The following is a 22,941-nucleotide window of genomic DNA, read 5'->3' as shown; positions in this document are numbered from 1 at the left end:
CCTTAGTTTCCTGCACCTTTCACATTCTTCCCTAACTAGTATAGTTCCATGGTCTTGTTGTCTGCAAATACATTTAACTTTTCTGACCTCCACAATTTCTTCTCTCATGATCTGTATTTTTAACCATTCCAACCTTTGAAATGACAAGAGTTCAACCGAAGTGTCATCTCTTTCATTTCTCCTTCAGTGACTCTCAACCTTTCCTATGAAGATTTACTGGAGTGACTGTTCGTTCTGACCAATTTTATCTTTCACATTACAATCCAATCTGGCTTCTGTCCCCACAAAACCTAGTGCTCAGAAGCTTATTCATGCTTCACATGCTGATATGTGCCACCTTTAATCCTAGGATACAGTAATCAGAGGCAAAAGGATCTCCGTAGAAGGACACACCTCTGTGACTTGTCTCTACTGCCTCCTTCAAATGTCAAATCCTATCTGTGAAACCTTGAAATATGTGTGTGTAAGCATACACACACACACACACACACACACACACACATTTATATTTGAAGCTAAGATTTTGCCTTTTTGTTCTAGAACTGTACTGTCTAAGAACACCAGACATATGCAGCTACATACTGACCATACCTGTGGCTAAAGCTAACAGGATTCAATCCCAGAATGCCCCACTGTAATCAAACTGCTATGACTGTAGCACACTCAAGTTGGCCACTTTCATATTATTCTGAGCCATCTGCTCCATTAACCCCATCGAGATCTTCAGTAACCTACTTGGTATTTCAGATCTATTTTATCACCTTGAAAGATGGGGTTGCCTGCAAATAATTATAGCAGCGGCAAGAAAATTCAATAAAGTGTAATAAAATCAAGAATGCATACATTATGGAGGTTAGATTAAAACTAAGTTTGAGAAAAGCAAAAGCAAGTACAAAAACTGCAGTGTGTGTTAATCAAAAGGCGTTTGCCACCTCACCCTACCCATCCGCTGGAGTATAATTAAAGAGCTTTCAAGAGCTTCAAAGGGGGCTTTGTAATTACACTTGAAAATACCATTCATTAGCAATAATATACAGGACATACATCAAAATCAACTTAGTTGGTCAATCCAGTTTAAAGCCTTATTTGTTGACTATATCCTCATTTCTAAGAAGAAAATCCTTTTTAAAAAACTTAAAAAGAGAAAAATACCTAATGAATAATTGACTTTGACCAAGCTTACTACATACAGAGATTTCTGTCAGCCACTTGACCTTTCCCAGTTTTCTTTATTCAGTACTGTCATGAAGAACTTCATTTAGCTAACTTTACCACAAATATTTTTTTCTGCTTGTAATGACAGTGTTAGTCCCAAAGCGAGCCTCCTTGTAAAACTGCAAGAACTCCAAATTGTGACTACTTACCTAAAACATAAGTCAGGTGGAGGTAAGACCAGGCAGAATAAAAACGTCATACATTCAGAACACAATGAAAACAACAGGCACTTCCACACAGTGTGTTGTACTAATTTATTGAATAAGCATTTATTACCACGACACTCTTCTGGAATCAGACGGAAAGAAAAGCAGTATTTATTTAACAGGCTGCTACATGCAAGGTTTGCAGCAACATACAAAACAAAAGCAAAAGCAAAAAACAAAAACAAAACGAAGAAAGTCCTTGCTTTCCTGGAGCTCACAGTCTAGCTGAAGCACAGCCACAAACACATGGCCATCATGGAAGGAGGGGCAGGGTTCCCAGCTATGCAGGCAATGGAGCTCAGCCGGTCACCAGGTCAGGGGGGTTGGGGGGGAGCACATTCCAAGCACAGGAGACAGCACAGAAGCAAGCAGATCCGGAGAGCGCATGCCATGCTGCGGGTGAAGCACGAGCGAGGGAGCAAGCAAGCGGTCCAGAGCGGCTGGAGCAGAGAGGTGCACACAAACTAGAGACCAATTAGTGTCTGCTTCTTAATGAGCCGGAACTGTCAGGGTGGAAAGCTTCACATTACATTAAATGAGGCTAAACTGTGATTCTGGAAACAGCAGGGTAATTTAAAAGCATTCTTTTCATTTCATAAATATTTAAGTCCTTCTGTAGGTACGCAGGCGGCACTGTGACTAGAGTTTTAAAGTGGCAGTTTCAGAAAAATTTAATAGTTATATACATGTATAAATTATATACACATGCACTTGGGGTGTGTGTGTGTGTGTGTTCCAAACAAAAACCAAACAAAAAAGATGAGGAGGGAGAGAGCTTAAGCCAGAAAGCTCCTACACTGGACACCATGGTAAGCAGATGGCTTGGTGCTCAGAAAGGTGGCTGCCCCTTAAGGAAGGAAAGGAAAGTTTGGGGGAGGGGGGGAGGGGGGAAATATCATGGGTCAATATCTTGGCAAAGGTTTGTATGTAAATTCCCACTATGTTTTTTCATGATAAAACTATGGGAGATTTATTGCCCAATTCTACAAACGGCCTCAGGCCTTCAGAGGCTAAGAAAGTTGTGTATGACTGTAGCATCTAATACCCAGCATAGCCAGTTCACCAAGCCCATGCCTGCCTGAATCCATAGCCTGCTTCCTGAATGGCTGCTGCACCAGAGGGAGGGTCTGGCCGGGCCCTCAGCAGTCAGATCCTAAGAAATGTCTCCACTTGTCACCCTGTATTTTCACAAGACTGATCATGGGGTGCTGATGGTAACATCAAACAGACTCCTAAATGTATAGAAATGGAAACCATTTACAACTGAAAACAACATCACTGAAATCACTGAGGCACCTGCAGTGACTTCCACCTCAACTCCTGCCTCAGTCCTAAGGTGAGAACATACCTAGAGGAATCATGCAAGGCAATGAGTTAGCTGTAGGTCATATCATACGTGGTTAGTTGTCCTCGGAAGAACAGAAGCTCTTTAAAAAAAACATTGTAAAGCTTTAATCAAAATAAATTAACATATTCAAATGTGACTTATTTATATTGCTACAGAATAGCCAACCAAGGAGCTCAAGAAAATTAAGGGCTAGTGAAAAACTCTGCTGAGAACAGTGATGTCTATGAGAAGGCATCATCGCCACCATCAAAGGCCCGACTTCTGATTTGACTATGCAATTATACAGTGTGTGGTAATGTTGACTCTTTTTGGGAAACAGAAAAAAAATATATTTTAAGAAAATCACAAGCCAGATAGATGGTGGTGGTGCACGCCTTTAATCCCAGCTCTTGGGAGGCAAAAGCAGTGGTATCTTTGAGTTACAGGCCAGCCTGGTCTACAGAATGAGTTTCCGAATAACCATGCCTACACAGGGAAACTATGTTTTGAAAAAAAAAGAAAAAAAGAGAAAAAAAAAAGAAAATCCCAAAGTGTGGTGTCCATGCTGGCCTAGTGACGTGCTGAAATACTGTTTTCTTCTGTGCACAGTTATTTACACTGATTCTATGGCAGCTCCTCCAATATAGAAAAGTAAGTGCCAGAGATCCACTCAGGCAACCAAGATCTCAACAACCCAACCCGACACGAAGCCCTTGTGGAGAGCCTAGGAAGTGCGGCAGTGCTGCAAGTCCATTTACCAACCTTGTTCTGATTGAGGGGATCATTCCGGAGTCTCTGTTTGTTCTTCTGTAATTTACTAGGCATCATCTTGCCAGTTCTGAAGTCAAAACTGCTAAGGTCAACAGCATTTCCCAGGTATCTTGCCAGCTGAGGTTTACTTCTGAACTTCTTACCACTTGGACTAGAAGAAAATACATTTAATTGTACAAAGGGAAATAGTAATAGCTTCTATATAATCTTTTAAAACAGAACCCTATATAACCTTTTTAACAGTACCCTGGTTTCAATTGTTACAAATTATAATTGTAGGGGTTTGGTTTAATTTTGGAATTATTACAAGTCTTGAAGGAACTCCTTAGCTTTCTGTAGAAAGACATAATGTATCACTTAACACCAGAAGGTGCTGCGCATGCTGCTACTGCACTCGCAGCTAACTGCTGAGAACTGAGCACAGCTACAAATGAAAATACTGGTTTATATACAATGCCAACAGCTCACAAACTTTTAAAGTCAGTAGCTAATTTACAATATATACGTTTGGAATCCACATAATCTGGTATAGGCTTATAACATCTATAACAGAAAAAAATGAAACTCTCAAATTTTGATATGTAAATGTTTCCGACTAAAACTACAGTAACAACTGAAAAGAAAACAAGCAGTATGATCTGCAGACCTGCTTATTCACTTCTGCCATGGCTTGCTTTGACAAACTATCTTAGATAACCCTGTCAACGAGCAGGTTATACTTAGAAATATATAGTATATACATACATGTATATACATGCAGTAACATATAATGAAAAAAGAGGTCATACATTTGAAGGAGAACAGAGAAGGATATAAAGGAATGTTGGAACGAGGAAAGGGGAGAAATGTAATTATAATTTCAAAAGTAAAAATAAAAAGCAGAGATCTAAAGAGAGAAAAATAAATAAGTAAAATTAACCCATCAATAATAATTTCTTCTTAGCCAGGTGTTATGGTACCTGCCTGGGCTTTAATCCTAAAGAAGTCAGATAAATAAACAATTTACTTCTTGTAAACAAACAAACAAACAAAAAACTGCTGAAGATGCAAAGTTATAAAAGTGCCAGAACTGCACAGACTTTCCTTAAAAGGCTTTCTATGCCATTAGTCTAAAAGAAACTCTTGGGGGGGGGGGGGGAGTTAATGTCCCAAAAGTCTTATCTTGCACTTTTTATGAGCCAAATATGCTAGAGCAAACTTTGACTGTGTCTGCAGGAGAAGCCTCTCAAAGAGGCTGTGATCCTGCACTAACTGGTCACTATGTGTGCAACATAATTCAACAGACAAAAGCTGTCTTAAATTGTTGGAAAACTAAACAATAAACCACTTCTCAGGATGAAGGTAACTCTAGGCTGGAGGTTAAGCACAGCACATGTCCTGTCAGCACAGACTGGACAGCTGGAAGGGCCATCAACATTGTTTCCACAACCCCCGCCTTAAGCATTCTTGGAACACAATTCAAAGCACACAGACTTCATCCAACAGATGACTATTACAGCCACCAATCACCAGACCATAGAGAATAAATAAAATAAAGCAGCTCATACCAAAATCCACACTGGGAAAGAAGAGAGGATAGCACAGAGTGCTCATAGCCAGGAGGAACTTACACTGGGAACTCGCTCAAAACCACAGAAGCAGCAACCATCAGGTTACTCTCCGAACTGCCTGAAACCTGAGCATCCCCACTGGACACATGCACCCACCTCACTCCTGCCTACACACCATCAGTTGTTCCCAGCTTTGCCAGCAGCATCCATCACTGTCCATGTAGCACCTAGCCCTCAAAGCTGGACAGACACAAGAATCCTTCAGGCCCCACATCTCCCAGTTACCCATGCAGCAACAAGTTCAAATTTTGTAAGTGACACTGTTTCCAGACTTTTTTCTGTCAACTCTGACACCCTGAATTCTAAACTCAGTCACTGAAATCTGCCATGTCCCTTTGAGTCTTCCGTGTGTGTTTCCAGATAGGATAAACCTGTCAATGAGGTTTCTAATCCTTCAAGCTCACCTGAATGGTCCGGTCCCCTAGGGAGCCTTGTCATTCTTCATTCCAAATTAAAACAGTTGTACAATCCTCTGAAACTGTCTTCTTACAATTCCTGTATGTTTCCTTGATTCCTATATACTTGCAACAACCAAATATTATAAACCCCCTTTTCTAAAACTCAAAGGTCAAAATCTAGAGGCAACCGTTGAACAAAAGTAACTTTCTGAGAGCAAGAAGCCTTATCACTGAGTAAGACAGAATGTAGTTTTTCTTTTACAGCACACTGGGATGAATCTTAAAATTAAAAATATCATCTTTAGTCCGTTTTACTACATAAGTCACACAAATTTGAAAAGTTATAAAATATTGTATTCCTTAGTCATTTATGATTACAGTTTTAATTATGCTACAATACCCATGTAGCTCTAACAATTCAAACTCATGAGACTGATAAAGAACAATTCTAGAAGCTATCTTTAGAATAGCTAGTAAATAAGGGGACAGGGAAGGACTGGGAAGTGAATGTGACGGTGTCTATGTTGTGAAATCCCCAACGAAGCAATAAAAATATTATGTTGGGGAAAAAAATCTCCAGTACATAGAGAAAAACAAGAAAAATACCTTTCCAAAAAATAAAATGAAAATTCTTAATCAAATTTCCTCCTAATGATCTTTTTAACACAAGAAAAAGTTGAGATCCAGTGTGGACCTTGTTTCAACTGACTTATTTTCAGAACTTGAAAATATTCAGACAGTAACTTTACCAAAACTGCTTAACATGTGGCTGAAACAAGTCATCTGGGGACTTTTGGGGAAGACATTTGGGAAGAACAGTAAATTTCAAAATTGACTGTGCAAAAGGTATTTGCTGAGTTAAAACTCACCTTGGAAATATGCCAACCCCTCAGTGTCACAGCATCTACAGAGGATAACTCACTAAGGAGGCTACACTCTAGACACTTCTCTCCTCAGACCCCAAAGAGACGTCAGTACCTGAAAACGCAATCCCAGACTATACTGAGCTAAAGACACAGATCAGGGCAACAGTGCTGCCTAGCAAGCACAGGGCCCAGAGCACAGAAGAAGCAATTCCGATTGTATCAGTGTATGATCTACATCAATATGGCTTAAAATAGCTCCTATGTTAATTAATTTTAAAGACAAATATGAAGTACTAGTTACAATTTTTAATAAAAGTCTCACAAACTCCACTCATTATGCTAATTATATCCAAAAAGGGTAAAATTCGGAAGTCACATTTTCAATGTTAGCAATATCAGCTGCTACCCAGTAAGTTCTACTTCGCTCCTGTCATGTAAACCTGACTCTGCAAAGCACCTGGTTGATATGTGTGCCATGCCAAAGTCAGAAGGACAAGCCACTGTCCTTTCTGTAACATGCTTCAAGAAAGTAAACCTGCCTATCTCAGGAATGTAAGACAAGGGGACCTTGCCCTACAGGAGATACAGCCACGCAATAGGAGGACAAGGCCCAGAAGCATAGTCAAGTAGGAAATGTGCCCAGCAGATTTGCATCATCTGCACCATGGCAACCTGCCCTGTGAGGGCCTGATTAAGCACACACAATGACTACATTCCCATCCGCCCTCGAAGATGGCTGCTTCCGGTCCACATCTCAGAAATACTAGGACTTGCAAAGTGACTAACTTCTAGTCTATGATGTCAATTAAGCTTTTATTTTTTAAGTATCGATTCATAACTCAGGTTTACAGCATTGCTTTTTTAATGTTAGTAGACTGGTGAATGATATTAGTCATTTTCAGTTTGCTCTGACCAAAGCTAATCCAGTAATGAAATACTATTTCAGTTTCAGCCACAGAGAAAAATTCCCTGTCAACTGCCCCTATCTGTTCCTAAGCTAACTTGCAATCAAGCCTTTCATTTCTCTTACCCACTACTTAAATAAAAATCAAAGTCAGGAGTTGGATTTCTCAGTTCACATGAGGACATTCCATCATTTGAGCCCAGATTTCTTTAATTTCTGTAAAACTGTTTAAAGTGATTGCTAAACCTAACTCCATCTTTAAGATTCTTAAATATAATTATCTAAAACAAAGTTTATGTAGAAGAAATCTTAAACACTGCAGCGGTGATACCAGAGTACTCAGGACTGCTTGCGTTTGTGTCACACTGAACTCACCTGGAAACACAGAGGCCTGAGCCAGACAACCACAGCGTGCTGGGCCTGCCCGCCAGGCCTGCAGTGTGCAACCAGAACTGTCCTCTGAAGGCCTCACTAACAGCAGGACATATTTTGATGACATGATGAATGAACTATAGCTTTCCATTTCTTCAAAGCAGTTTCTGACAAGGAGAGCTGTCAGTGTGGCAGTTACCACAGCAGAAGGAGCTGCAGCAGCCTGTGAGGCACAGGGCATCTCCAGAGGGCACAGGGCTAGGAACAGTGATGGTGAATGTGGTGAAAAGTACAGCACTACCCACCACTAGCAGCAAGAGCTTTACTGAGAAAGTAAGGAAAACCCTCACACAAAATCTCTATATACTTTAACAATGGAAAAAGCTCAAACTAACCAAAACCTCAACTTTTAAAAAAAATTTTTTGAATGTATTTTATTTGTAAGGGTATTTTGCCTGTATGTATTCTGAGTACCACATACATACAAAGCCCTCTATCACCTGGAACTGGAATAACAGACAGTTGAGGCACCATGTGGGTATTAGTAATAAAATGTATGTCCTCTGGAGGAGCAGTCAATGCTCCTAACCACTGAGCCATCTCTCTAATCCCTTGAACTGTCAAAGTTATTTCTTTCCTACGTTAGATCGTTAAAGTTTAAGTTAATATTGAAAACAACCAAACAAAAGGATTATTTTAACATTAAAAACAAGTCACCCAAGAAGTCAAGTTTTATGTGAGGCTAATTGTGAAAATTAGAGTTATCTTTTTGTACTTCCATATAAACCCTGTAACGGAAAACTAACAAATCAATTTTTAAAAAATGTGCACCCCTGCTTCAGAAAACAGTGTGAGCTGACAGGAAAGCTGACTAAGGCCAACTCCTCACAAGTCCTCCACCCCCTGTAAATGTAAGCTTTTCAAAAGCCCCTGTACAACACCATCAAGTACTCATGTTCACACCACGTCTATCCCCATGTCTGACGGTTACGAAGTAATCACATTTGAACCCATCCTGGCCACAGTCAAAATGGTCTCCGTAGCCTGAGGGCATCACAACAGATGCTAAAGTACCCAAGTGCTCCTCCTACAACAGTGCTTCAACCTCAGTTCCTCTTTAAAAGACTTCTATGGACATTTATCTTTAGAATATAGGTGCGATTAAAATAAACTTAAAAAAAAATAAAATAGCTTCCAGTGGCCTTTCCATCAGCTCTGTATCTGAGGCTCTTTTTAACCTGGCTCCCTTTAACCTGTCAACCACTTCTCTGACCTAGTGACCTTTGTTCCAACCATGTCGGTTGATTCACTCTATCATTAACGGCTGAATGAGCCATCTTTTTACCTGGTCCATAATGCAATGCTCCAATCTCCAAGATCTCCTCTGGAGAGTGCTCCTTTTACTCCCATCCTGTGTCTACCATGAAGCCCACACAGCACTCAGAAAGGAGCAGAAGTGTTGCTGTCCTCTTAGCACACAGCGGAAGGACCACTGTGGCAGGAAAGGAATCCTGACCTGCCTGCTGACTTTGCTTCTACATTTGTAATGTTGAGCTCTGTGTGGTTACAAAATTTCCATATATAAGTCTTATCTCCACAAGCAGTCCACTTAAGTAGCTACTTATGAATGAAATGATATAGTATTAATTTGCTCCAAATACTGAAGGTTGGCTCAGGGTAATAACCTGGGCTAGGACTGCAATGCAGTGTATCCCTTGGAATTGGGAGCAGAAGTAAAGGACAAGGTCACTCCTCACTGCGTGTGCTGCCTGTCTGGTTACCTGAGCAAGGACAATAGTCACCTGTGTCAAATAATCTGAGGTCTGTTCTGTGTAGCAGCCAGACCCACCAGAGAGTGGGCAACCAGGAGTATGGGGACTGCTGCGGCACACCCACGCTGCACCCCTGGTAAGTCGTCAAGCTGGAGAAGCATCCCCAGGCCCAATCTCACACCTCCTCTGGAGACTTTCTATCGCTTGTGATTCTTATGGACCTCAACAGCATCTGGGCCCTGTACTTCCTAGTTCAAGAAAGTGAAGCCACCCAAGGCTGGTAGTGTGTGCCTGCAATTCCAGCATTTGGGAGGCTGAGACAGAAGGAATGCCATGACTTTAAAGCCAGCCTGCGATTATATGGCAACTACCAGGCCCAACAAAAGCTGCACAGGAAAAGAGAGGGAGGGAAGGAGGGAGAGAGGGAGAGAGGGAGGGAGGGAGGGAGGGAGGGAGGGAGGGGAAGGGAAGGGAGAGCAAGCCCCTAAAGAGCCTTATGAAGACGGAAGCATAACCAGCAAGTGTTACACAGAAAGCCAAATGCTAGCCAGTAAATTACTGTTTTATGGGTTCAAATGTGACAAGCAATTTTTTTTTTTTTCAGAAATTGTACCAATGGAGCCAGTAGTTTAACAAACCACACCCTTCTTTAAAATATGCTCTGGATGATAATATATGAACTGCCAAAACACTATCTCAGTAATCCTGACAGAAGACATAATTATACTGCTTAACTGGCAACCAGAGGTGCTGCTATTACAACTCTGGCAGTTTCTGGATGCAGCCAAAACATATTCCACCAGAACCTAAGGCTCTTCCTGTGTGTTTAATTCCAGCCCAATTAATAAGTGTCAGGCACACCCTCTGTTAATAAGCATGGCTTAATTTAAATTAATCTCCCCAGGAGCAGGCTAATTCGAGGGTAAGCATGACTAGAATCTGTGTGAACAGCTGGACACATGTGTTCACATTACCAGCAGGAGAGTTCCCCCTTAACTTACTTACCACTAACAGAGAGTTCTGTGAGCTTCTGTTTAAAGGCAGGTACCCTAGGGGACAGCACTATGTAAATCTGAGTCTGAGCAGTAATTTGAACTCAGTTACACTGGTCTATCCTCATAACCCAGCACAGACAGTTACCATCACAAGTTGAAGAAGACTAATGAGCTGCGGGCTTCACAGTGTACTTGAGGCTTCCTGAGTGTTTCAGAGTAGAGCCTCCCAGGAGAATCACAGGGTACACATTGTAACTAGATGCCAGCAAACCACAGGCACCACTCCTTGTAGCCCTAAATAAGCCAGCATGGGTCAAATCCATTTTATATGTCCTTTCCATTTTAAAGTGCAAGAAATCTCACTGTAGTATCTTACAAAAGGATATAATTATCACGAGGAAGCTTGATGATCTTCCTCACGGTGAATTTGTACAGAAAGTTGGTTTTCAACTGGTTAAATAGGGCTTATCTACTAAGAACCATTACTATTCGAATTTGAAAAAAAAAATCAAAAAAGAGGAAAATGTGACCATGACCAGAAGGGAGCTCTGTGGCTCCGTGACTGGTCTGTTTGTCTGCGTTTGTCCTGTAGTACTGGACCCAGCCCAGAGCCTGGAGGATGTTAGGCAAGGTCCGAGGAGATGGCTCAGGAGGGAGAAAACTTGAGACCCACTCGGGAGCCCCAGTCCTGGCTGGATGTCAGTAGGCATGGCGGAGAGAAAAGCCAGCTCCAGGTTCTGTCAGGAACTCTGACTAAGAGTGGAAGGTAAAGAACTGTGTAGGGAGAAACCTGATGTCAACCTGAGGCCTCCACACACCCACATGCATACGTGCACACCACCAGACATGCATTCCATGAAAGACATTATGTACGGTGGCCTAGGCAGAGACAAGCCAAGCTCTAAGAGTGCAAGGCCAGCATGGTCGATATAGTGAGTCCCAGGGCAGCTGGAATTACACAGTCAGACTCCATCTCAGTAACAACAACAATAATAAATGCTAGAGAAGAGCGTTTATTACAACAGTCCAAAGCTTTGGTTATTTTATAAATTTTCACACTGAACACGATGGTGCACACCTTTAATCCCGGTACTCAGGAGGCAGAGGCAAGCAGAGCTCTGAGTTTGAGGCCAGCTTGGTCTACAAAGAGAGTCTGAGGACAGACAGGGTCACACAGAGAAACCCTGTCTCTAAAACCCTAAAAAAAAAAATTAATTAATTAAAAAAAAAAAAGTCAAAGTTTAAGACTGTTTATCTTTTGTACACATATGCGTCTATTATTTGGTGTCTAAGGTAGACAGTGTGCACAGCACGGCAAGTAGGTCAGAGGACGACTTGTGAGTCAGTCCTCTTCTGTCAGGTGGGTACCAGGGATCAAACTCAAGTCATCGGGTTTGACAACAAGCATCTTTACCTACCAAACCATATGACCAGCCTCTACTGTATTTCTATAAACAATAGAAATACGATATCTCATTATATTGACCAGGCTGGCTCAAACTCGTGATCCTATTCCTTAGTTTCCCGAGTATCTGAGACCACAGCATGGGTAACCCCCACCCAGTTTGGCTTTTGAAATAGCTTTCCTAGCTACGTATCCAGAAAAAGAAAAACATAAGCTTTTCTATAATGCAAAGTTAGGTTGAATAAATACATCACTCAAAGCCAAGCAAGCCATATCCCAAGACAGGTTTCATAAGCAACACAGAGATACAGATTCCACAGTGCTCAACTGGGAATGAAGCTCTTTTCCAAGGGATTCAACCCCAGACACACACACAAATTCTTGTCAGATATAAGTGACTCCAAGACACAGACGCTGGCAGGGTTCACACAAAGCCTGTGCAGACTGCCTACTTAGAAAAAGGTAACAGTAGAAGGAAATACGAAGTAACACGGAATTTTAACAGGAGGGAAGGAAACTAACGGGCCTGAGAGTAGGAGCTCTTTCAGCGCCATCACAGCACTGAACTGAACAGCAACGAAGAAATTAACACACACACACACACGTTTTCCAGCCAGGCCTGATGGTACTCAGCTATAACTCCAGCTACAGAGGAGGCTGTGCGAGAACATCCGGAGCTCAAGGCAAATTCAAGGCCAGCTGGGAAGCCTGGCAAGGCTCTTGTCACTAAATTTTAAAAAGGGGGCAGGGAGCAAGATATAACACAGCTTATAGCACTTGCCCGGTATGTGCAAAGATGATTTAATCCAACACTGAAAATAAGTTGTCTCAAACAAAGTGAAGAAAATTAATTGGACTACAGCACGGTATTTTTTGGGTTTTTTGTTTGTTTTTTGTTTTTTTAATTTCAAGAGCTGAAAAATAGTAAACGAATTATCCCAAGCAACCAGTGAGAATGTGTTCAGGTCCGGGGCACTGTTCAGTGGCAGAACTCTTGCCTGTAGATGCACCAGGTCCTGGGTTTGACCAGCAGCACCAAGGAGGAGGGGAAAACAATATGTTCATATTTATGTTCTATCTCAGCAGCGACTACAGTCATGTATTTTAATGCATATAACTGTATACAGCTTTTTAACCTTTTAAACTTAACTACATGAATTGAAAATATTACATATATTTTCCCTGACCTGGCTAAATGACCAATAGGAAATCCTTCACATTACTCCAACTTCTGAATGACTAACAACTAGTTCCTAAACACTCAAATATTACGCTGGCTGAAAATTGCTCAATCTGTCCACAAGCTGGGACCTCCAAGCTACTGAGTTGAACGTGTTTATACTCTCCTATACATAGGATGGTCTGGAGGAACATTTAGTCAGTTTGTTTATGATCCCAATGGTATCAAGGGACCACTGTTCCTTCCCTGAGCTTGCCACCTATCACAAAAGAAGGCCATGAGCAGTATAAACATAATACGGCAAGATTACAGTCAACTGGAAAACCTTGAAGCACTTCAGATTCATGTCTTAACTTTAGTCCTGTTTGATACTTGGGGAAAGATAATTACTGCACGGGCTACTTGCGGACAGCAGCACTTCTGACCTCTCCCCATCAGATGCCAATAGCACCCTCTCCCCAGGTGAGAACTAAAAATGTCTCCAGACATTGCCACATGTTCACTGGGGAACAAATGTTGGTCTAGGAGTCTGACAACTTCCGTTGTCAAAAAAACAAAAAAAAACAAAAACTAATACTAAAAAGAAAACAAAAAACAAAAAAAAAACAAACCAGAATATACTGCCACGCCAAAGCATTCCAGTTTCTGAAGTTACAAATGCCTACTTTATGTGAAACCTCCCTGTATCCTACAAAGTTAACTGAAACTTTGTTCCTGTAGATGGCTAATTCTTCCACATGTGCAAGATTAAACGCACTTCTAATGATGAATCTGGGACATGCTGGGACAGGCGCCAACAGTGACTGGGTTTTACAGTTTCGATGAATTACACCTTCTTTTAACCCTTTCGTGGACAGAACCGCCATCCCTTCCCATTAACCCTTTCTTCGCCAACCATTTTCCCGGAAGCCTTCTACAGAATGTGTCCTGACCTTTCAGAGACTTGTGCCCCTCACTCCACTGAGGTCTAACCTCTGTCCAGGGCATCAGCCGCACACCCCCTCCCCTTTCCATACCAGCTCACCCGGTCCTTGTCATAGACCTTCAGACTCTGCTCTAACCCTGCGACCCCGGCCCAGGTCAGCTCTTGACCTCTGACCCCGAACTGACATTTAACCCCACCCTCGCACCCCCGGAGAGATACCTGAAGTAGTAGACATCGCTCTTGCCAGCACTGAGCCCTGATTTTCGGATCACTTCCTCCTTCTTCCATCCGGGGGGGAGGGCCGGGCAGTCCATCCTCTTCCCGCTCTCCGTGGCCCGGGGTCCCCTGGGCCCCGGCCCCGAGCTCCCCGACAGGAAAGGGACAGGATCCCGCCGGGGGGCGACGCCGCCACCGCTGCCGACGCCGCAGCCGCCCGCGCCGCCGCCGTCGCCGCCAAGGCCGCTGCCGCCACTCTGGGGACGGCCGCGGCCCCGGCCCCGGCCCCGGCCACGGCCCCGACCCCGGCCACGGCCACGGCCACGGCCACAGACGCCGCCGCCCCGGGCCGCCTGCTTCCACCGCCCCCGGCCACGGCCGCCGCCCCGAGCGCCTTCCCTGCGCACGCCGCTCACCGGGGACGGAGCGAGCGCGCTGCCCTGGCCCCCCTGCTCTATGGCGGAGTCGCCGCCAGCGCCGCTGCCGCCCGCCGCGCTCTCCCCCTCCTCCTGCTCCGGGCAGCAGCGGCCTCCCCCCGGGTGCGCGCGCATCCAGCCCCCTCCCCAGCCGGCTCTGCGCTTCTTCCGTAACCGAGCCCTTGGAATCCCGGAGACCCGCCCCGCCCGCAGAGCGGCGCGCGGGGGACGCGCGCAAGCATCATAGAGCGGGCGCGCACAGAGCGGCCCTCCCGCCCGGGGCGTGGCCCCGGCCGCGCCTCTTAGGTCCTCCAAGCTAGGGGCGAGGCCATATTGTCTCCGCCTCCTCTGGGCCACGCCCCCGTGACCACCTGCTCCGCCCCCGCCGCGCCCTTCCGGCCCAACCCCCACTGGGCAGGCAGAGCGCAGAAGGTTAGACCAGTGGAATCCTACTGACCCGTGTCAAGCGTGGCCGGCTGCGTTGTAAGGAGCAGGGTTAACTGTAGCCATTGTATGTGGTTACCTATGTTTGCTTCTCAACTAAGGAGCAAACAAAACATCTCATTTTGTATTTTCAAACTCAGCTGTGCTCTGAATGCAATGGCAGTGAGCCTCCAGTCCACCATGGTTTCCCAGGGACTTCGGATTGGAAGAATGATAACAGTATCCCCTTGAAACAGTTGTCAGTGTCCTCCAGACCTTGGGGTCAGGGCCACTGACTAACTCTCTTATCACTTTTAAAGGGTATAGGAAGGGGACTATTCAGTCATAAGGGTTTGGCTTCTAGAAAGGGCTAAAATCCCTGAATTCATCTGGAATTCACATTTCAGAAGCTCTTTTCTTGATGTAAACCTCCTGGTGTCACATAAAAACATCAGTGACCTTTGGCCTGGTAAATAAGTATTTATGTAGAAAGTCCATCTGGGTATAATTCATCTAAGTCAGCCAAGTCTCTATTCAGGAGTAATTTTAAAGGATAATGGAACATTACTTAAGGAAATTGATTAAAATTTTAGAAAGTTATGTTTAATCATATTTGAGAGGTGGAGTTTGCTGTATTGTCCAACATGGCTTTAAATTTGTGGCCTTAGCCTCTCGAGCTGTTCACATGGTGCTTAGCCAGCTAGCGGTGGTTGACACCTACTCAGTCAGTCCATCTCTGACTCCAACTGTGTTAGTTATTGACTCGTAACTATTAGTCACTTTGCCAGGAACGGTATGATATTGCAGATGTCTCCAGTGCTATTAATTAAACCAAGCTTCCTTTGTTCTCAGAATTACATGACTACCTTGTAGTTTTACTGGGCCAGACAATTAACCCTATCGCAGCCACCAAGATGTAGCTACAGTCTTCCTTGGTTCATCTCATGTTTAGTTGCTTGTCCCTAGGGTAGTCTGAGGTCTCTCGGATGGAACTTTTTGTTGGAAGCAAACTGTATAATTTAGCTGCATTACAAGCAAGAATATAAGAGAAACTAGTAGTGACTTCCATGTCTCCTCAGGGCTTGGGGATATCTTACTTTGGTTTCTATTGCTGAGGATAAAGACCAGGACCAAAAGCAACTTGGGAAGGAAAGGGTTTATTTGAGCTCACATATCCTGAGTCACAGTCTATTTAGGGAAGCCAAGACAGGAGTGTAAGGTATGAACCTTACGGCAGGTGAAACAAAAACTGTGGAAGAAGCTGCTTTCTGGCTTGCTCAGCCTACTTTCTTATACTACCCAGAACTATCATCCCAGAGGCAACCTGACTCCACCCAACTGGCTGTGTTCTCCTAAATCAATTATTAATCAATAAAATGACCCTTCCCCCCCCCCAGGCTTACACACAGGACAGGACAGTCTGATGGAGGCGTTTTCTCAACTGTGGTTTCCTCTTCTCAAATGACTGGAACTTGTGTCAAATTCACAAGAGACTAGCCAGGACAGGGGGAGGGGGGTGGGGGAGACTTTCACGGGCCCAGAATCCCTTGTCCCTTTTATCTGTCTAGTCTGGTTATTTCACAGCCGACTCTTATGAATCTTCCTCAGTGTTTCAGACCTTACCATGTTAATTTGTAATCTTCCTTCTAACCCAAGCCTCTGCCTTCGTTTTCACCGTGGGACCTTTTCCTTTAATCATTATTACTGTCATTTACTGCCTGATCCAGAGAGCCAGCCCCTGCATGAAGGTCACTGGTCCAAATCATAAGCTGTTGCTTTTAAAAGATATGCTTTAAAATGCCACAGAGTAGGGGTAAATTATAAATTAGACAAATAAAAGCAAAGTTCTCCAAGAAGAGCCTGATTCAAAAATAAACCATAGAAGTGTGTATGCATATAATTTCAGAAACTCTTAGGAGGAGTCAGATAACAAGTCAAATGAGCAGAAACACAGATACAGGTTATTTAAACTCAGGGACAGTTAAATGTTTAGACACAGTTTAGTTTCATGAGCCTATTTTATTCCATTCATCCTATTCCATTTATAAGGGATGATGGACATTTTGAGTTAAAGCTATTTTAAAAGAGACTCTGAAAACATAGCGGTCACATAATCAAATGGTTGTAAACTGAATCTGAGGTCTGCTTTTAATGAAATTATATATATATAATATATTTTATTAAAGATTATATATATCATATATTATATATATCATGTTATATATATATGTATATATATATATATCATATTTCTCAGGACACTTACAGGTTATACTTTTATTTTACCCAATCCACATCACAGGGAGAAGTAGGCGTGCTACTCATTTTTGAGAGCACACAGTTTGAAATGAGTTGTGTTGGTTCTGTGCATTCATTGGGTGTTTTCTCTGATGGCAGACAGGCCTGGCAGCAAGCACTGAGGATACACTAGTGACAGTCCAGAAGGTGAAATCTGTGAGCTGGCAAAGACAAAGTTAAATAATAGCATAAAGCACAGCAAGCGGAGGGAGGGGATACCTAATAGCACCAAGTCTAAAACCTGGGGCGTTTGTGCAGGAGTGGAGGCCTGGAGTGGCAAGAAAAGTTTCTATAAACAAAGCGGGGGCTATAGAGAGATAGGAGTAGGCAGGTCACACCCAGGTTTTCCTAGGCTCAAGGTGCTACCGTACAGGTGGCAGAGGAGAAAGCACAGAGTGGCAGAAGTGTACAGATAGAGAAACCAGGGAAAGCAGAGAGGCAGTCAAGCAAACAAAGGGGCTCTGAGCTTGGCTCCACACTCATCTCTGAGACAGGCAGAGGAGCACGGACTTATTGAGATGTGATTTCTGATTTGGTCATCACTCTTCCCACACAGCTTTCTTAGTCGGCCCTCATTTCTTCCTTTAGTCTTTTGCGATAGAATTTTACTGTACTGTAGGCTAGCCTGGGGCTCCCAGGATCAAGCCTTTCTCCCCTCAGAGCCTTGAGGTAGCTCAGGATTGATTACAGGTGTTCAGCATTTGTCTCTGCAGGTAGATCGGATGTCAGAACATTCTGGTGTTTTTCAGGCCAGATTATGGTTCAAAACCACTGTTTGGTATATCAAGTGTTGTTTCACGGTCCAGAAACCCAAAGATCGCTTTCCTTCTCGCGGGCAGCAGCACGTGCTTTATCGTTTTGTACGACACCCACCAGCATTCGCTTACCGGCAATGTTTGGAGCAGCAGAAATTTTTAGAAATGTCAGTCATTTCTTAAATGATTTTTCTGTGATCTAGAACTCACCATTTCTTGTTTTCACTTGCTTTTCAGATAATTAACTCTTCCTGGTTGGAGCTATTCGGTACTAGATTCCTCTGTAGTCATTCCAAGTGGATGGTTATTTAAAAAAAGAAAAATCTTTATTTATACCATGTGTACTTGAAAGTGTCATTAGGCCCTTAACATGCCTCGCCAGCAGCACTCTGTTTTCGTTGGAAATTAGGTGAACAGTAGTTACGCCAACTCAGTGAGTCACAAGGCCTGCTAATTAGAGCTGGAGGCAGCCTTTTTGGTTCCCCTCCCACTCTTCTTACAAAGTCTGTCCTGACCCTCTGAGCTTAGGGAGGGAGGAAAAGTGACGATCTTGTCCTCCCTTAACACAGATAGGCCCCTGGCAAAAAGAGAAAAAAAAAAGTACTATAGTTTTCAATATTCTAGTTCTTCCTTTGTTATTCTGTTACACGCAGAGATACAGTGGGAGGGGCCTATGCCAGCAAGCATTGCACAGATCTCAAAACTGGGTCTCATCACCCAGCCCTTATGTTCAATCCCTGAATTCATTCTATGGTTTCATAATAAAACATAACAGTGTATATCTCTTTGAAAATTACCTTTGTTTTTTTCTCTATTGGCTTAACCTCCTCTCTCTACTAGGTAAACAAAGAGGAAAAATTTGAAAGAGCAGATAGTCTTTCAGGGCGACAGCTGGTGTTTTAGTTTTTGCCTGAACACCTGGGAGGTGGAAAGCGGAGGTCGCTAAGACCCTATTGTTCAACGAATGGGCCAGATTTCATACATCATCTTAGGTTTATCTCTTAATTATTTTTTTACCGCTAAAATAAACCAGTAAGGTCTTTGACATTGAAGAAAACCAAAAGTCTTAAAATTTGGTTACAACTTCAGAAGGGTGATATGCTCCTTCAATAATAAGTGTCAGAAATGGCATTTTCCTAGAATTATATATATATTATTATATATTATATTATTATATATATTATATATAGGAATAATATATATATATATTATTCCTAGAATATATATATATATATATATATATATATATAGTGCATATCCACCCGGTGATGTAAATGTACACGTATCTTAGGTTTTGAGCAACTTTACTACTACTAATTTTAGACTCTTCATCTGATTCCAGAGGAAGTTACTATTTTCTTCGTTGGAAGACCAGACCTTCTGTAGCTTAGACTTGATCACAGTTGCTTCCCTCCAGGCATCAGTTACTGTCACATTTTGTTCTGCACAGAGGTCTGTCCTCTGGGTGGATGATGGGAACAACTGTGACTCAGCAGCTTTGTCAGTCCCTATCTGGGGCAGACACATGGGTTGGCAGCACCGAAGAGTCACTACCAAACTCTTTCCCTTGCCCACCTCCATCTTGAGAACAAGAGAGTGTAAATGCGTCCTCGCTGTAGCTTAGATCTGTACCTCAGACAAGAAATGGAAACGAGTGTGGGAAACTGTTTACCTTTCTTTGTTCAAAATACGACATGGTGGCACTGCCCTCTTCCTTGTGTTGCTGAAGTAACGTAGACACGATTTCTGACATGTGTTTCATGTGCCACAGCGTTTTTGCAGCTATGAAGTGAAGAAGAACACAAAGATAAAAGACTATGCCACCTGCCACGCACCCCCACCCCCACCCCCAACCCCAGATGCTGTAAGAGCAGAACCCAAGAAGGATCAGTGATATGATAAAGCTACTGAGCAGGGACTGGCAGCTAGGATCTCCAGACTTCTTGTTAGGGGAACGCAGATCACAGACACATTCTACAGAGCACATGATTTGGTAACTTGTCATTTCCACCCTCACTGGCTGTGAAAGCCATGCTATGGTTCAGACAGTTCTGTGGTGTGAGCCCCTGAGGCATTAGCAGAACAGAGAAGGTTTTCCTTCAACCCCTGATGGGAGCAAAAAGTGTTCTCTAACCTCCCGCTTTGGCACATTGAGAGCTGAATCTTCAGATTCCAGGGTTCTTAAAAATGACCTTGGATCATTGATTAATGTCCCAGTAATTGTCTTCTTTTCTGCCTAACAGCAGAGACTGTCCCCCTCCCATCGTTATCTTTACAAATGGGATGTACAATGGGCTTAGTTTCCTAACACTCTATCAGAGAAGTTTTCAGCATGAATTTTTCTTTTCAATGATAATGGCGCTCTTTGAAGCCATCACCTACAGTCACCGTAGACCGCAACCACCTTATTTCACGGCACGAGCTCTACCTAATTAGCAGGAAGCCATGATACTTTGCGTGAGGATGACAGAAGGAACAACAGATGCTAACATAACATGGGGATGACAAAGTTAGGCCATGAGCGGATCAAGGAACATCAGAGTACACTGAGCACAAACTTCACTATGACTGCACCAGACACAGGGAGCAGGGATGGCTCATCATCTGCAGGTGGGAATGACATTATCATCAATGTAGTCTCTAGCATTTCTGGGAGACACAATCACATTGTTGGCCAAGATGGGAAAATTTTATTTAAAGTATGTATGTGCGTTTATACAGTGACATAGATGTATTATAGGTATTTTCAGTTAATCAGTTGGTAGTTTGATTCCTTATGACTTTTCCAGACATCCTTACCGTTACTTTTCCCTGAAATTACTCCAGGTTATGTACTCGGAAGTTATGTCATCTGCAGATTTGGAGCTAAGAACCCCAATAGATAAGAAAGAGCACACAGTGTTTGTCTTTCCGGATCTGGGTTACTTCACTCAATATGATCCAACTGAACATTTAACAGAAATGTTCGGGAGTTCAAGTTGCTTTATGGCTCCGTTTATTCCTAGGTATTTTATTTTCTTTGAATTATCCTGGATGAGAGTGCCTCTAAGACCACTTTCTCTGGAGCCCTTAGTGAATGGAAAAGGCCATTGCTTTGTGCACTTTGATTCTGTATCCTGCCCTACTGCTGAATTTGTTTATCATTTCTAGAATTTTCCGTCACAGTGTTTGGGATCTCTTAGATACAATGTGCCATCTGCAAACAGGGACAGTTTGACTTCTGCTTTTACAGTGTTAGCACCTTTAATTTCCTCCTCTTCTTCAGAAAGACTGAGATGTAAGGCTTTGTTGGACACAGGCCACTGGGGATGGCCTTTAAAGTTTCAAAAGACTATTCTATTCCCAGCATGCCTTCTCTGCCTCTTCCTTTCAGTTCAAGATGTGAGCTCTTAGCTGCTCCAGTCACCAGTTGCCTTCTAAGTCCACGCTACCATTGTGGACTCCAATCCTTTAAAACCACAAACCCCAAAGAAACTTTTCCTTTAATACGTTGCTTTGGTCACGGTGTCTTAGCACAGCAATAGAAAATTAATGTCAGTAATGACACATCCTCACTAAATCTGGCAGGAACTGGCTTAGGCCTTCTGATGAGCTCATGGATTGAGCAGCACTGGCAAGGTGGTCCTAGCTGGGATTCCCCATAGCAGTGTCCCCTTCATACTCAGCGTGAGTACCACTGGCTGGAGTCTCCAAGGCATGCTAGGGCTGTGGGCACCCATCTGTCCCTCCTGAATCATCCCTGTGATTAGGAATTAAGGAAATTAAGAAAAAGACATCCAAGAATAAGATGTCATAAGGTTAGATATAGTCCAATGTGAGAGCTGCCCGGGACTGGTCACTGAACTGGAAGGGTTAATGGATTGATTTACTTGATTAGGACTATACTGTCCCTAGTCTCTTTCTCTCTTTTAACTTTTGTTATATTGTCCAGAGCAGTCAACGAATGAACGGGCTGGGCCAGCATAGCAGAATGTCAGAAAGGAAGATGAGAAGGGACTGAACTGCAAACATGCTTGCTTCCCTTTATGTCTTCATGGCTACGCATCCCTAGGAACATGAAGATGAGAAAGCTCTCAAAAAAAGAGTGGGAAGTCATTTCTACCAACAGTAGTGCCACTTATAAGAGCTGAAAATTGTCCCTCTGAATGGTATATTTCAAAATCTCGTATTAAACCATGTTTGAGGGAGAAGTTTGGGAAGTACTCAGATGAATTAAGACCGAGAATAACCAGAGATAATATTTGGTTTCATAAAAAGAGAAGATGCTGAAATAATAGTTCAGTAACTTTTTTTTTTTAAGACAGGATTTTTCTTCCTATCCCTGGCTGTCCTGGAACTCATTGCATAGAACAGGAATAGCCCTTGAACTCACAGAGCTCCGTCTGCCCCTGCTTCTAGAGTGCTGGGATTAAACACTCAGTGTGCCACTGTGCCTGCCATATTTCAGTAATGAAAAGCCAGTTTAGGGAAAGTCATTAATGTATTTTAAAAGAAATATAAGTTTAGTTGAGTCTAGTTTTTGCCTAACTTTGCTTTGACATGAAATCATTGTTGATGTAAAAAAAAAAAAAATCCGTGGACACAGTTTGCAACATGATCTTAAGATCATCATGACAATGTGAAACTGTTCTTTGTTAAAAAAAAAAAAATCAGGGCTTGTGAGTTAGGTGCTTGCTGACAAGTTTGATAATATGAGTTCAAATCCCAGGTCCCACGTGATACAAAGAACGAACTCAAAGTTGTTGTCTTCTAATCTATACACACACACACAGGCACACACACACACACACAGGCACACACACACAGGCACACCGCACACACACACACACACAGGCACACCACACACACACACACAGGCACACCACACACACACACAGGCACACCGCA

At 43.0% G+C, this 22,941-nt stretch overlaps 1 protein-coding gene across 1 annotated transcript in view; it reads right to left on the bottom strand.

The window, feature by feature from the left end:
* The window catches only part of Mbd2 (methyl-CpG binding domain protein 2), a 56,200-nt gene extending 41,265 nt beyond the window's left edge, over window positions 1-14,935 (bottom strand). The window contains exons 1-2 of the mRNA XM_021150429.1: window positions 14,166-14,935; window positions 3,511-3,670 (exon numbers count right to left, since the gene is read on the bottom strand). Coding sequence (XP_021006088.1) covers window positions 3,511-3,670; window positions 14,166-14,713 — 708 coding nt within the window. The 5' untranslated portion in view covers window positions 14,714-14,935. The remainder of the gene's footprint in view (window positions 1-3,510; window positions 3,671-14,165) is intronic.
* Window positions 14,936-22,941: the final 8,006 nt, after the last annotated feature.

This window comes from Mus caroli, chromosome 18, assembly GCF_900094665.2.
Source record: "Mus caroli chromosome 18, CAROLI_EIJ_v1.1, whole genome shotgun sequence".
In the NCBI taxonomy this organism is placed as follows: Eukaryota; Metazoa; Chordata; class Mammalia; order Rodentia; family Muridae; genus Mus; species Mus caroli.
This window is presented reverse-complemented; position numbering and strand designations above follow the sequence as displayed.